This window comes from Pocillopora damicornis, chromosome 10 (assembly GCF_964200805.1).
Source record: "Pocillopora damicornis chromosome 10, jaPocDami1.2, whole genome shotgun sequence".
In the NCBI taxonomy this organism is placed as follows: Eukaryota; Metazoa; Cnidaria; class Anthozoa; order Scleractinia; family Pocilloporidae; genus Pocillopora; species Pocillopora damicornis.
In genome coordinates, this window is record NC_142679.1 from 10,592,931 (window position 1) to 10,608,095 (window position 15,165).

At 36.7% G+C, this 15,165-nt stretch overlaps 2 protein-coding genes across 2 annotated transcripts; one reads left to right on the top strand and one right to left on the bottom strand.

The window, feature by feature from the left end:
* Window positions 1-8: 8 nt before the first annotated feature.
* Window positions 9-3,914, top strand: LOC113667606 (beta-1,4-N-acetylgalactosaminyltransferase 3). Its single transcript, XM_027183452.2, has 4 exons — window positions 9-1,260; window positions 1,915-2,434; window positions 3,133-3,277; window positions 3,481-3,914. Exons 1-4 carry the CDS (start codon window positions 95-97, stop codon window positions 3,627-3,629), a joined length of 1,980 nt encoding a protein of 659 aa, XP_027039253.2. The 5' UTR covers window positions 9-94; the 3' UTR covers window positions 3,630-3,914.
* A 1,755-nt stretch (window positions 3,915-5,669) lies between these two features.
* Window positions 5,670-11,333, bottom strand: LOC113667608 (CD151 antigen). Its single transcript, XM_027183455.2, has 7 exons — window positions 11,119-11,333; window positions 9,348-9,539; window positions 8,890-8,964; window positions 7,886-7,984; window positions 7,596-7,748; window positions 7,046-7,129; window positions 5,670-6,461 (listed from the first exon to the last, which is right to left on the bottom strand). Exons 1-7 carry the CDS (start codon window positions 11,197-11,199, stop codon window positions 6,408-6,410), a joined length of 738 nt encoding a protein of 245 aa, XP_027039256.2. The 5' UTR covers window positions 11,200-11,333; the 3' UTR covers window positions 5,670-6,407.
* Window positions 11,334-15,165: the final 3,832 nt, after the last annotated feature.

Consider the following 15,165-nt stretch of genomic DNA (forward strand, 5'->3'; position numbering starts at 1 on the left):
AACTATTTGGGGGCTACCGGTTTTTTCACGCACAGCTGCGTCGCTAGGAGAAGGCAACGATCGAAAGAATAATTTGATTGTCGTAAGCACAGAAATGACTCTCTCGCCATTTGTGTTGCTCAGGAGTTGCTCCTCTCTTCGATTTTGTTGGCGGCGATGTTTCCGGGTTGTTGTAGGTTTAATTGTGGTATGTGTGCTTGGGTTGATGTATCTTACGATAAATGCTCCACGAGACAACTTCCACATCAAGACACTTAAAATACATAAAGGTTGCAAGCACGAGGCAAATTGTGGGACGAAACCAACTGGCTTCTACAACGCAACAAGAACAACTACATTTACAAGCAAGGGTAGTATCGAGAATCAACATTTAGCAGTTAAAGCAGGGTATTTGAATGTCCACACATGGTTTGGAATATGTGGAACAGCAGTTGATAATTTGAGATTGTGGCCTCATTTTCCATATCTGCCGGATAAGCGTTCCTCTATTTGGGGATTTCAAAGAACTCAAGACCATGCCACGGACAGTAATGGCGAAAGAATTTTTGGTTTCGTCCACCCGCAAAGAGATGGTATTTACCAATTTGCCATTACTTCAGATGATGCGTCGGAGTTATGGTTGAGCTGCAATGAAAGTGTTGCATTTAGTGAAAGAATCGCCCGTGTTTACTCTCCTAGTGAGTCTGCTTGGACTGAAGAAGGAGACTACCAGAAATATCCTGAACAAATATCTAAAAAGATTACCCTTCAAGCCAATAAGAGATATTACATCGAGACTTTGAGTAAGCAAGGTTCGGGTGCAGCTCATGTGGCTGTATATTGGTCCTTCAATTCTTCAAAGTTTGAAATAATATCTTCAAGGTTCTTGTCCAATTATTCCGAAAGCAAGAATCATGAATCTATTCCCCCGCACGTAGGAAAACTAGGGGTTATCTCAATTCAAGGCATACAAGACTGGATTCAAGAGAAAGGCAATTTATTTCATTTCAATCGTCTCCCACTATTAGATAGAAAATTATACACTAGTTATATTCCAACATGTCCTTACAGTCCGAGCTTTCTGGTGCGAAGAAAACTCCAGCCAGAAGAGGCTGCGTGGAAATGGATGGCAAATGAATCATATGTTTACCCAAAAGATGATACTGACATGATCACGAGTATTTTTCAACCATACTGGAGCAAGCCTAATCCACTGATTGATAAAGGCAGAGTTGAATCGGTCGTCAACAAGTTTATGACGATGGGTTCCTTGAACTCAAGGTACTATTTATTCTGATTCCTTCATCAGCCGTTCAGTAAACAAACATATTTTCGCAGATTTATAACCAATCCTTTAAACAATCTTTCGTTTATTTACGGCTGACTTGAGAAAAATGTCCTTTAATAAGATTCCGCCCCAAACAATGATTGACGAGGAAAATCAATTACATTAACGGAGCGTCATTGAATAATTTTGAAGTGTCAATTTTCATTTAAAATTATTCAATGTTAAAACTGTCTGTCATCGTGCCGATCTGAATTCATTATTGCTTCTCAGAGATGAGATAATAAGGTATCAGTGTAACCCAAAATAGGTCATTTCAGGCAAGAAAAATTGTCTTTACTTTCGGAATGATCTCTCACGACAGGAAAAGAGTTATTCTGAGAAACGTCTACATCGTACTAGCTCTAATTATCAACGAAGCGGCACCTACAATGTTTTTAGGACGCCGATAAGTCTGCATAGGGCCTACCGCTAAAGAAAAGAGTTAATTTAAGAAACGTCATCAACGTACCGGCTCTAAATATCAACTGGCTTGAGGCACCTACATTTTCGTTTTAGGCGACGATAAATTCTAGTTATTTTTCGCTAACGTTTCCTAATTAACACGGTGATGAGTAGATCAAGGTTTCTAATCTTATATTTTTCTTTAGAGACTATTTTTTGAAAAAAATTCACAAAGTCATTCAGAAGCCTGACCCCAAGAACGGTGATCGCTTCTTACTCAACCTGGAACTTGGCTTGAACAACACCAATCAAACTTTTCGGTTGTCAGCGCACGTTTACCAACCAAAAGGAAAAGACAACTTGTGCCTTCCTGATGGAATGAATTGGAATAATAGCGCCAAGGTCTACTTCATTCTACCTGTGAAAGATCAAGGAAACTGGGTGCAACATTTTATCAATCAACTTACTGACGCCAGTTTATTAACCAATGACACGAATTTTCACGTAATGGTGATTGACTTTGAGAGTAAAGACATCGATATGGCTAAGGCATTCAACACATCTTTACTCAGCAGCAGACATAATATTATTTCACTGACTGGTAAATTCTACAAAACACTTGCATTAAACAAGGCAGTGCAGCTTGTTCCTCATGCTCATGATATAATTTTCCTAATCGATCTTCATGTTGATGTTCCAGCAGACATCATGGATAGCGTGCGCATGGTAAGGATTTCACACATTGATGTTGTAGAATACATTCGAAAAAGTTGAGTATTCCGATTCTGTAACATTCATTAGTAATCAGGGACACGGACATTTATTGCCCAAGGGAATTTATAGGGATTCAACGTGAGTAAGCACCCATTTCAGACCCATATAATAAAGTGAGCTTAAGATTACAAGAATTACATGGCTTTTTTAGGGAATAGTAAAAAGCCAATCAACAATCGCATGGATAAATTGAAAAACTTTTACGATCCTGAGAAATAAAAAACGTTTTCGCACAGTATGCTCCTCAACTAGTTTGGTGGTTAGAGTGAGTAATGTTCAGCAAAGCTAGCTTGCTGCAAAAATAAAATGCATTCATGGCTAAGCGGCGAAGCACAAGAGGCCTGCAAAGCTCCCACGCGCACCACTTGGCGGAATGATATGTATTGTTCGACTTGTTGAGAACATGTACCTTCTTGTGCATTGCCCATTTGGTAAATTTGATCTCGGGCATGCGTTCGAAGCATTGCTCTTATCAAAACAGAACAGTTTGCAACATCTAATCCCTGGTTTCGTTCTTTATGGAAAGATTTGCTGACCACGAGCTTAGTCCCATGTAATGCGAACGTCCTTTGCCGAGCCCTTAAGGAGATTTCTGAGCTTGTGAAGTAGGTCGGGTAGGATTCCAAATCATGCCTTTTTATTCCTTTTAGAACACCATCGCAGGCCGGATGACTTACTTTCCTGTTGTTGGTCGACTTGATTGCGATAGTTCTTCTATAGAACACAGAGGCTTTTGGCAGATGAATGGCTACGGAATTATGGCCATATACAAGTCAGACTGGGACAAATTTGGGGGTGAGTTTCAGGATTTACAGTTTGTTGCATGTTGAAGGCAGATACATGAAACTGTTTGGTCAATAGATTTCTTTGTCTTCTTTGGTAATTGCACCCCCTTTTCTCAAGGTCTGGTTAAGGTTCAAATTCACTTTTTGCGCTGTTAATGTTCCCGCTAACTTCTCAATTGGTTTTATTCATCGATCACACATCATCACCCTTAGGAATGAATGCAAGGGACTACAAATACCGCTGGGGTGGAGAGGACTGGGACCTACTTAACCGCGTTATGATGTTACCTGTAGAAGTGGAACGGATCAAGCATCCAGGACTTTATCATCATTATCATGCCAAGCAGAGACAGTGGAACTAGCTTGGAAACTACTGACGCACACTACTCAGCATAAGTAGCAAGGAAAACAGTATTCAGCGGGAGTCGTGGGAGGCTCTCTGATGGCACGTTCAAGAGGTTCGTGTGGCATCATGAAAGTTTTGAATTATTTTAAGTGTTTCGCAAGAAAATTAATTCATTCTAGGTCGGTCAGTCTTAAGTTTCACCACTTTCTTTTTTGTATTGGTTGTAATTTTGGTATTCCAACTCCCCGTAAAATATCATTACAATCATTTATTCATTACAGAATCGCGCCCATTGAAAAACGTCGCACGGGAAAATGCAAATAAGCTAGAAAAGAGAAAGAGAGCATGCGTAACTTCACGCAGGCCTGTCAATCCGACTGTCAATCATGTAATCCCCCGTGTACGCAGTGTTCGAAAGTATTGTTTCTTGTGCAGACAACCGAAACGTAGCGCTTTTCATCGAAGAAGAATAGACGTAATTAGTGGCGTTATCTTGATTAGGTTATATTGTTTAAAAATCGGTCAGATGTAAAATTAAATTACCTTTCAAATGCCGGGTTTTCAATTTGTGTTAAGACTCAAATGCGGCAGATTTGCGAGGTTCGACCATCAACTTCGCCAAGAAAGCAAAACATCACAGAAATATTCCTTTTAGTAAAATTTCCGTACTGCCCCATACTATCGTAAAACAAATCTGTTTTCCCAATGGTAAAGTATTGTTTTTGTCACTCTATCCAAGAACTGAACGTATAATGTAGTGTGGGGCTGTGCGGAATTTTACCTTCCTTTTTGGCCCGTTATTGTCGTCAGTTTCAGATAACACGTCGGTAGTCTAATTACTTTTCGAAAAGCTTAAGTATACGTTGTAGATTCCCGCTCCACGTAGGTGCACGCTCACGCTCATAAGCTTACGGATGAACACTTCACGCTCTTTTGATATGCAAACGCGGCCCTCGCTCTTTACCGACGAAAAGAGCATTTCGTCACTTTGAAACAATGCTAATTGCTCCAATTGTATCTCCATTGTCTCTAAACGGACACAAAGCGAAATTTTACAACTCCCGTTTGGGAATTTGTCAATTCAGATCTAAAGCGACCGAAGTTGGCGGTGAGCGTTTGCAACCTCATTCCTAGGTCATTGCGCCCGCAAAGCATCATGGGTACCCCACTTTTCTCGGGCGACGCTTTTCAATGGGCGCGATTCCGTAATGTTTTCTTTGTGGTTAGTAGTGCAATCAGGTTAGCTTATATTCTTTCTTCAGGGTACTATGCTGCAGCATTAGATGAGGAATAGGTTTTCACACATTTTTCGGCCATATCTAAAGAGTGGTTTTTGTTAGTGGTTTTTCGTATCTGGCGTAGCACAGGTTCTTTTTGTTGAACCCCCAGTTTCAGGTGGTCTCTTGCCATTGCTTTATTAAGATTATATCAGGATGCGTATGCTAGAAGACTGACTGACTCATCCTAAATAAACTTTTCAAATTGAATCTCGTGTGTGCGTGTGGTCAGAATTGGAAAACTCTCTCTCATGATCGTCTACGTACCCCCACAGATCTCCATGCTTACAGCCCATACATCCTGCATCACACAGGTCACCTTATATATTACACGATGTTGGTTTAAGAACGAGAGCCTAGCTTCTCACAGTTTGAAATTTGAAAAGATTTCAAAAGATTTCAAAAGATTGTTAAAAAGCTAAAAGAAAGGGGGAAAAGGGAAAAAAATATGTATATATGAATAAACTAAGTTAAAAATTCTGAGATTATTAAACATATTTATCACCTGAAAAAAAAATTATATTAAAACTGTCAATTAAAGAACTTTATCTTAGTTTGAGTGGGATGGAGTTTCATAGTCTTCTCTCTCCACAAGTCTTTAGTCTCGGAGTCGCCAAAAGGTGTAGAGAAGACGATCTTAGTGCCCGTTTACATTTACATCTACATGTACTGGGTCCGTAAAATCGTTAAGATATCATGTAAAATCGTTTAGAGGTGCGATAATTTAGTAAGTCACTGATGAAGCACGGCACTGCTACGGTGATTTACGAGCAAACAACTGGGGAAAAATAGAAATTTATTCGTTGATCACGGGATCTGACTCAGAGTGTATAAGCATTATCAACTTTTTTATACAAGAAAGCATCAAAGAAAAACAAATTTATAGATCCAATTAAAAAAATAACAAACAAAACAATTTACACAAAATATTCATCGCAACAACATTTCTATGCACCATTTTACAAACTCATTTAAACTTTACACTAAATTTAACCTAAGCCGAAATCTAAAGAAGGAAACCAACTTTCTTTTTAGCCATAAAATTGCATTGTTAGCCATAAAATTGCATTGTGAATCATCCACATACACCTCTCCTGACTGCTACCCTCAAAAGGCACCTTAAAAACTCTCTACAAGATACAACCATGTTCCAAACTACCAGCTATACTTAATATGCCATGCATCTGTAAACACGCGAGTGGGTGAACTTCGCTGTTCCTGCCGTGATGTCAAAGTTGCTGTGTGTGATGAGCATTTGCTGAGGTCAACAGAAAGTGGCCGAAACAAAACACGGCCCGTTAAGTGCTATAAACACATCAGTATTTGCAAGATGCACAACTCAAAAAGCAAACGAACATCGAAAATTCTAGGTACTTGTGTTCGTGTACACTTTCAAATACATCGTATGGAGAAGCACACCCTACATGGTTTAAAATGACAATTTTGCAAACGTTTTCCACCAACTAATGTCACTACAGTGGCTGCATATCTGCTTTGTGAGGACTTTAAACGTGAATTCAATACTCCTCCACGAATCGAAGAATACACACAGTCACGATAATTCCTAAAAGCTGAGAATGAAAAAAAAAAAGGAAATTAAAAAAAACCATTTTGTAAATCAGTTTTTTCAAAGAAAGATATACTGTGATTCACATCAAATCTTAGAGTGAACCCTATACTTGTTTTATGCTGAAATATTTTGAAATTAAGAAATTACTTTGAATATTTCATATTTTGAAATGTAAGAAATCAAAGAAAACAATTTTGTAAATCAGTTTTTTTTAAAAGAAAAATATACTGTGATTCACATCAAATCTTAAAGTGAACCCTATGCTTGTTTTATGTGGAAATATTTTGTTACATTTTTCTATTCCATGCAGGTACAGTTTGTAAATGGATGAATTGCATTGCAGTGTCAGCCAATTCGAGATCTAATCTACACGATCTTTCAAAGCAATATTCACAGGTAAAATGACAGTACATTGATGACACTGTAAAAACTTGACAGAATAATACAACAATCCTTGATGTAATGATGACCCTGGTACACATCAGGTTGGCATGTCAGCTGCATGCACGGCAGCCATATAATGACAAGATGATAAAAGATTTGTTTGATTTGAAAACTAATAGCAGGTACACCCAATAAACTAACCTGTAGACAAGCCACTCCTATTCCAACAATTGCAAGAATGAAGAAATGTTCTTGAAAGAATTCTTCTACTTGTGTCAAACAGCCCTAAAACAAAGACTTTTGACTTCTGGAAATCCACTTTAACAACATATTAACACAACCAAACACTTAAGGGACTGACAGTTCCCTATTTAAACACAAATTGACATTTATAAAGCATAAAACAGTTAGAGTAAATCTAACACATTAAGCCAAAAATCCACTCATGTCTCCTGAACGAACGGCAAATTGTGTTGACTGACTTGTGCAGAGTTACTTTTTATTAACTGTTGAAAGACTTTTTTTTCCTTCAGCCAGAGATCTTTTCTCTATAGAGATGAGTACGTGACCAGTTTCTTACTTCGCTAAGGGTAAGAGTGATGAATGAGTGCCAATCAAATCCCCACAGAGGACTCAGATTATTCATTCTCTGCAAATGGCACCTTTGAATTCATATCATTGTTCAAGAATCCCTAGTACTTGATGCAATAATGTCAAAACATATATAAATAGTGTGCTCTTTACACTGTACCTCATTATTGATATTTGATGGGTGCATTCTTTTGCCACACCCCTCAGAAACTGTTTTACAGCATGAGTCGGGAACAACATTCTCATTTCCATCCCTTTGCTGCCATGATGTACCATTCCAACTCTTTCCACCAGTGTCACCACAACATCGGTTCTGAAGTAAGCAAGGAGTAATTAAAAGTGTTGAAATACATCATCTACAATCATTTTCATGAACTGAACATGAAAAGACTGCACAAAAATATTTATGAAGAACTTGACATTAATTTTTATAAAGAAAATAACACCAACCTCTTGTTGTAGCGTATCAATTGAATTAGTGACAGCATCATTCACACCATACTGCTGGTTCATTTTCTCCTTTATTGATGTTTGTATCTCATCTTTTATCTATAAACAGAATGAACAAATACTAAAATATACACATGGATGCATTCTGACACCTCCCTTGGATGGTCTGTCCCAAAAGTAAAAAGTAGCTGCTTGCTGTAAAGAACAGACCATAAATAAAAAGGGAACAAGTTCTTAAAATGAATGAAAAATTGGCTGTTGTCAAAAGATGGCTACTTCAACAGCTACCAAATGATAATGATTTATAAAACAAATTTTATAAAGTTCATTGAAACTATAAGAAAATTTATGCGCTTAAAAGTTCATTTCAGTGATTTAAGTGCCCAACTTACTGTACTGTGATTTGCAGAAGTTCCATTGTATTTGTGATGCTTTTCTATAACTATTGATAAACACAAGTTAAGCACTGCAAAAATTTAAGCTTACCCCATCCTCTAAAATCTTGGTAATAATTTTACCAAGCATGTGCATTAATTGTTTCCAAAATCAAAAACATCCAGAAAAGCCTATATGGTAGGCATCATGGAGTGCAAATTGGAGAGGAATTGTAAAGTAAATTAAGATGCTGTTAATTCATACCTTAACCCTTTAACTTCTAAGATCTGATTGGTAATTCTCCCCTCTAACTGCTACACATATCCATGTAAATTAGTTATGAGAATTTGGTGTTGGATCAAGACAACAATGTCTGCCTGATAAGTTTGAATATTCTCATTAGCTGTTTGCTGGATAATGTAAGGATACTAAAGGGAGAAGCTTCATGTTGATCATGTCTAGGAGTTAAAGGGTTAAGATATCTTTAACTACACAAAATATGTATCTTTTATTCTGAATAAATGAGAAAAAGGCAACTTTCTTTAAACTCCAAACACTCTGACTGATGCTCAAACAAAAACCACTGAGTCTTAATACAATTTGCTAGTTTTTGAACATAGTTTAATTACCTTGGAAGAGTAAACAAATGCCAGAACTCCAATAGCTAATTCCAGGATGAAAATCAAGATCACCATCACTAAAAACTGTCAAAAATGAGAAGACATAGGCAAGTTAGTTATATTTAACATTCAAAAACTTGGGTAGTCTGTAAAACCAAAAAAACTTTTGGTTCTGAAGTACTGAACTGCATAGGGAGCATCTTAAACTACATCAAAAGAAATGATTCCTCTAACTGCCAAAAGGTTCCAAGTATAAAAGCATAGGAACACACTTGCTTTGTTACTAAATATAACACTAGTAAATCCTCTACCAATTGCATGATTATCAACATATTGGAAAATATTTTCATCTCTATTTAAAACTTTACTGTGACTAGTTCACCTCTTAATTGCAAAAAATTATAACTTTGGCACACAACATCATAACTTTATCATCATGAAACAATAGAATCCACCACGAAACTCACTGAAATTAAGAAAAAGCGATTTTCTTTGGCTGCTCCCAAACACCCTATGATCCCTACAATAACAACCACAACTCCAGCTGCAATCATAAGACCAGGAATAATGACATATATATCACTATCCAGCAAGCTCTGATAGTCACTTTTGTACACCATGATCCATATTCCAACTCCCATAATACCAAGTCCTGCAAGCTGATAACAATTAAAGAATTATGAATTAAAATTAATCTGTTACAGGAAAGTAAAGTTCATCAAAACACACCATTACTATCACATCCTCTTTGATAAGTACCCAAAAGGAGTCAAAGGAGTCCTTGTGTGTTTCTTGTCCCCCTTCTGGGTTGAACAACTAATAGATTCTAATGGTGAGTTACTGTGACAGTGTGTAATCAAACTAAAACAAAATTCCCAATCATGATTGGTAATCATCAGCCCAATATGAATACTTATCAGACAGTGTATGCATCATGCTTTTAACCCTTTAACTCCCAAGATCTCATTAGTAATTCTCCTTTCTATCTCCTATACAGTTCTTGTGATGATAGTTTGGAGGATTTAGTATTGGATTATCTTATAATCCCCTAACTGATATTTTTCTTTATTATCATAACTTGTCTGCTTGATATTGTTTTGATATTGTAAGGAGAAATTCTTTCTTGGTCACTTATGAGAGTTAAAGGGTTAATTGGACAGTGGACGCATCATGTCTATTTAATTGGACAGTTCAACTACCATTACTGATCAAATTGTGATAAGCGAAATCAGAGAATCATTCAAAAGCCTTTTTTTTCCAATTTCATACAATTTCTAGTAACCTTAAGCAATGATTACTATCAGAATTTGGCCGCAATTTTGTAAGTATACCATTTGCCAAAACATTCCCACAATAATAGTGTTTTTTTTTTTATTTGTGTGTTGTATCATATTTCAAGTATTACTGAAAAGGCACTACAAGGAAGGGGGGGAAGTAGTTTGTAAATGGGTTCAAAATTAGTTAGTAATATTATTGAAGTACACAAACACTAATTTCGATTTCTTTCTGTAAATTTGCTATAATTTACTGGCCACAATTAAGATAAGTCAATCAAAAAAAAGTGTTTCCAATTCCAGTCAAAGAATGGACAAAGATGCCCCTCTAGATAAAAATTGAATTCCGCCGAACAGAGTGAAGGAAAACTCATCACTTTGATCAGACAGGTTGAAGTGTTACTGTTACTGAGAGCAGTCAGTATTCTAAAGAGAATGACACTTTCTAAAAATATGGCTAAAATTCAAAATATGAGACTTAAGCTTATGAAAATTTCTGGATGCTACTGGTTTCTTCAGGATACATCCGCAATAAGCTATATTTATCGATATCGTTCAATGGTTAGAACATTCTTTTATTTGAAATCTTTGGGAAAAAAGGGTTCTAGTCATATCATTTACTCTACAAACCGAAGAAAGACACGGTTGAACAACCACAACATATGATGAAATAAAACTCATTAAGTCACGGAAAGGAAAATAAAAGGCAGCTGTTGTCCAGTTGATCAATACACACATCATCTTGAGAATAAAACGTAAGCTTATTTTGTGATCATATACGTTGTCTAGAGGACTGACTCAGGCAGAAAGATAAGGGGAATTAACTATGTTGTACATGAATGATTACTCGTATTTAAAAATACCACATTAGCGAGACATCTACAAGAAAAACCAAAATACAATTACGTTAAGCTGGTTGTACTCGAGAAGTTGGGCTGCTGGTTGGCTGATCAGAATTACTTACCCAAAAAAGGAAACTGAACACGAAGAACAACGTCTTCATGCAGACGATGTTACAAAATCCCTCATTTCTTGCCTTCATCATTTTCACGTGCGATAGAATGAGAACAGACAAAACCCACAAGCAGTACAACCGGAGGAAATCGGTAAATCTCGAGAATTTAGATAACTATTAATCAATGCAGAAGTTCACAAACAACGGAAGTAGGCGTGAGGGTCGTCATGTCAGGCAACAACCAATCAAATAACACATCTCATTCACGTGACAACCGTGGAAATAACGCCTTACGAAAAATCAGGAAGATTGGACAAGTGTGAAATTTTGAAAAGGGAATTAAATCAAACTATTGACAAACTCTGAAAACCACGAACATAATAAATATTTCTTGAGTTTTTCGGTGTTATGACCATTCTTGATGGATGTCAGAACATGCGAGTAAATAACAAAACCACAAGGTAAATGAGAGTTCCTCTCGTCACAAAAACTATCGAGGACCCTTCCTACTGTTACAAAACGGTTCTCTTAACCTCACTTTAAATGATATAAGTGATGAATAAAAAAAAGCGAAATAAAAACAGGACAAAAACATCCGACACAAACATGAATAAATCATTGAAAATCTCGTTCAGTATCATAAGGCCCCTCCTAGAAACCAGACCACTAAAAACGAAAACACGCCATGTTAAATGGTTAACTTAGAAAAGGTAATAGTTATAAAATACGAGTGCCAATAAAAAGCTCTTTGTATGGTCTCTTCTCTGTAAAATATCTCACACGCGTGACTATTCTAGGGGCCAGTAAAATTTCTGCTGGGTCAGTGCATCTACAAGTGTCATAAACAAGGATGTTCAATGCGCCAAAGCTGAACCAAATTTAAGCAATAAAAATTTCTTAAACTGATCGGTAATGAATGCTAGGGTTTGGTGAAATACACCATTGAACTTTTTTGCTCATATTGAAACTACTTCAACTTACACATGTGTCACGTGACAGATTTTTCCGACAAAATTTCGAGGGCTTTTCAGATGTATCTGTTATCAATAACAAAATAATGAAGCATGATTCAAGAGAGATAACGACTAATTTTGAAACTATACTTTTGAACATTGTAACCACTCTGAAAGAAGCTTGACACATTCCTTGAACTTAGAGGAAAAAGGAAAGTAACGACCATGAGCTGGTAGTCATCCAAAATATTGAGCAGTGAATCACTTTCCTTCATGGACCAGCAGAGGACATTTCATTTTGTAGTTTTTAATAAGCGTAGTTTTTTTTTCGAAGAAGACACACACCTAGTTAGAATCTGGATTTTTCTCCACTGAATCCAGCTTTTGATTTTTTTTATTGCATTTCCATTTCAAGCGCCGGCTCTCAAGATTATTAGTCAAAGGAAGCAGCCTTCACAACAAGAGTTTTCACATTTTCTTTTAGTGTGTTCTACCTAAAATATTCAAAATTAGTTTCGCGATTTAATTCACTGTAATATGTTCCATTATCGTGGGAATTTGGGCAGGTTGCGTCACTCATTAGGAAATCACATAAATCAGTCAACACAAATTATCAAAATTTAACAAACTCGTGCGAAATAGGTACTCATTAACAGAGAACATTATGAGCTTCGATGTTTTAATTTTATTTTCTTCCAGGGATGAAGTTTACGCCTTTTATTCGTGCTTCTCCTCTCTTGCTGGTTTCCTTAAAGTTGGGGAAACGAGAAGGTCAAGCCTACAACGGAAAAATGTTCTAAAGGCACACAACAAGCGATTGGTGTTAATCTGTAAGCCATAGAAGGTAAGTAACAAGAGAGACAAAAAATTAACGAATGAATATATCAAGACTGAGGCTTTATTCAAGGCAGAGTTGTTATTAGAAGCTCAACTAATCAGTGGAATAATCCAGTAAATTCTTCTGTCAAAGATAATGAAGGACGGTTTCTCTTTCCTTGGAAGACCGGGTTGTTTCGATGATAACTAAAATGGGACAAATATTTCCTTCGGAAAAGGTAATTCTGAGTCACTACCCTTTCCTCCTTTTTCCGTAATAATCGAAAACTCCAGTACTATCTGCGACGTTCCTCTAATTCCATGATAATTGAAGAATTAAACACGAGTTTAGCTGAGTTTAGTGCTGGTTTGGCCATTAAAAATATTTTGGCCTTCTCTATAATTGGTACTTAGTGTCGAGTAAGAGTCGCAGAACTGTTATGAAGGTAAAGTTTACGTAGCATAGGTGTTAACGCTAAAAATTGCATGTTGTATGCCATCCACTAAATTAGTACAGAAGTATTAAATATTTGCATATCGTTTACTGCTTTTCTTGCACCTTACTTTTTCCGCTTCTCTCAGGTGCATGTTACCAAACGCACGGTATGACAGAATTATTGTGAAGTTTCCGAAACGTTTGCTGTGTTTAAAGTGTAGCGTTTATTTGATGATAAGAAAAAATTAAGAATCAAAGTATTTAACAGCACTTGCTCCGAAAGAGACCGCAATTCCCTTTAATAATTGGATTGCCTCATTGGGAGCGTTGAAAGGACCGACCAACTCATTGAAGTTACGCCATATGTTATGCTAAAGGAAAAACAGATCCTGATTATCTCATCTTTGATTGTGCATTTTTTCGTGAAGTTATTGTTACAAGGAGACAATTTCTAGAATAGAGCACCTTTTGCTATTTATTTACGCAAAATGTACATTCATTTACGTCAACAGTTGAAACTGTACGGCAAATATACATTCATTTGCACTTCCATGAACTTCATTAACGCGAACAAACTTTCAATAACGCTATTTGCATGTGTGTTAACATTTAATATCAACGGATGAACAATTGCACCTTTGGACAATCAAACATAACAAATATACTTTCAATCTCGCGCAATGGTTGATCATAGCATGACGATCAATTGCGTATTAGAAACATACAATAATACAATTTGCGTAGAGACGCACAATCAATTGCACCTTCATGCAATCGTTTATTCAAAATGGTCAATCATCAACGCGAACTGACAAAAATGTTCGAGTAGATGATGAAATGAGGAATTGCCTGAATGACATTTTGAACGAAAATTGCCTGCTGACACTAGCACAGATAAATCAAGAATTGAGACAGCGTCTTCCAAGAAAACCAACATCCATGACCGTACAGTAGCAAGAACACTTAAAGGTATGTTGTATCGTGTGAAATTGGCAAGGCCACTCCCAGTTGAACGAAACCGCCCTGATGTCCTGCAAAAAAGAGTCGACTATGCCAACAGGTTCATGCACCATGCTGTAGTGAATCATAGAATATTTGTAGACGAGCGTGTGTACAATATTTGGACGGCAAGGGAGAAGTGTTACTGTAGCACTGGCAATTTCACCCACCAATGGACTAGTTTTTCACTCGGCATTTCTCGGTGGAATGAATGGACATTTAATGATTTTCTGTCACAGGCAAGGCTAAATGTCGACCCAAATGAACATGTGATTTTCATTTATGACAGCGCACCAGCCCACAACAATCCTGCCATTGTGGTACAGATTTATGCAAACGTACATTCTAAGATGTTTAAATAATGAAGAAATTGAAGGAAAATTACAAAACATGACATTACAGTACACTGTAATAGAACAATATGAAATTTCTTTTTCCCTAGTTGATTGTTATTACTACACACATGTTTGTCAGTTCACGTTAATGATTGATCATTTTGAATAAACGATTGTATGAAGGTGTAATTGATTGTGCATCCCTATGCAAATTGCATTATTGTACGTTTCTAAGACGCAATTGATTGTCATACTATGCAATTGATTTTCTATTGGTGTTAATAATCAACCATTGCGCAAGATTGAAAGTATAGTTGTTATGTTTGATTGTCCAAAGGTGCAATTGTTCATTGCAAAGGTGCAATTGTTCATTGCAAAGGTGCAATTGTTCATTGCAAAGGTGCAATTGTTCATTGCAAAGGTGCAATTGTTCATTGCAAAGGTGTAATTGTTCATCCGGTTCATACCATTGAATGTTAATACATATGCAAATGACGTTAAAGTTCGTTCGCGTTCA

Coding starts and splice junctions, on each gene's coding strand:
- LOC113667606 (XM_027183452.2), top strand. CDS start 95: ATGACTCTCTCGCCATTTGTGTTGCTCAGGAGTTGCTCCTCTCTTCGA. Junction 1,261..1,914: donor ATGGGTTCCTTGAACTCAAG/GTACTATTTATT, acceptor ATTTTTCTTTAG/AGACTATTTTTTGAAAAAAA. Junction 2,435..3,132: donor TCATGGATAGCGTGCGCATG/GTAAGGATTTCA, acceptor TATTCCTTTTAG/AACACCATCGCAGGCCGGAT.
- LOC113667608 (XM_027183455.2), bottom strand. CDS start 11,199: ATGATGAAGGCAAGAAATGAGGGATTTTGTAACATCGTCTGCATGAAG. Junction 8,965..9,347: donor ATCGCTTTTTCTTAATTTCA/GTGAGTTTCGTG, acceptor CATTTTTGACAG/TTTTTAGTGATGGTGATCTT. Junction 7,985..8,889: donor CATTTGTTTACTCTTCCAAG/GTAATTAAACTA, acceptor TTCTGTTTATAG/ATAAAAGATGAGATACAAAC.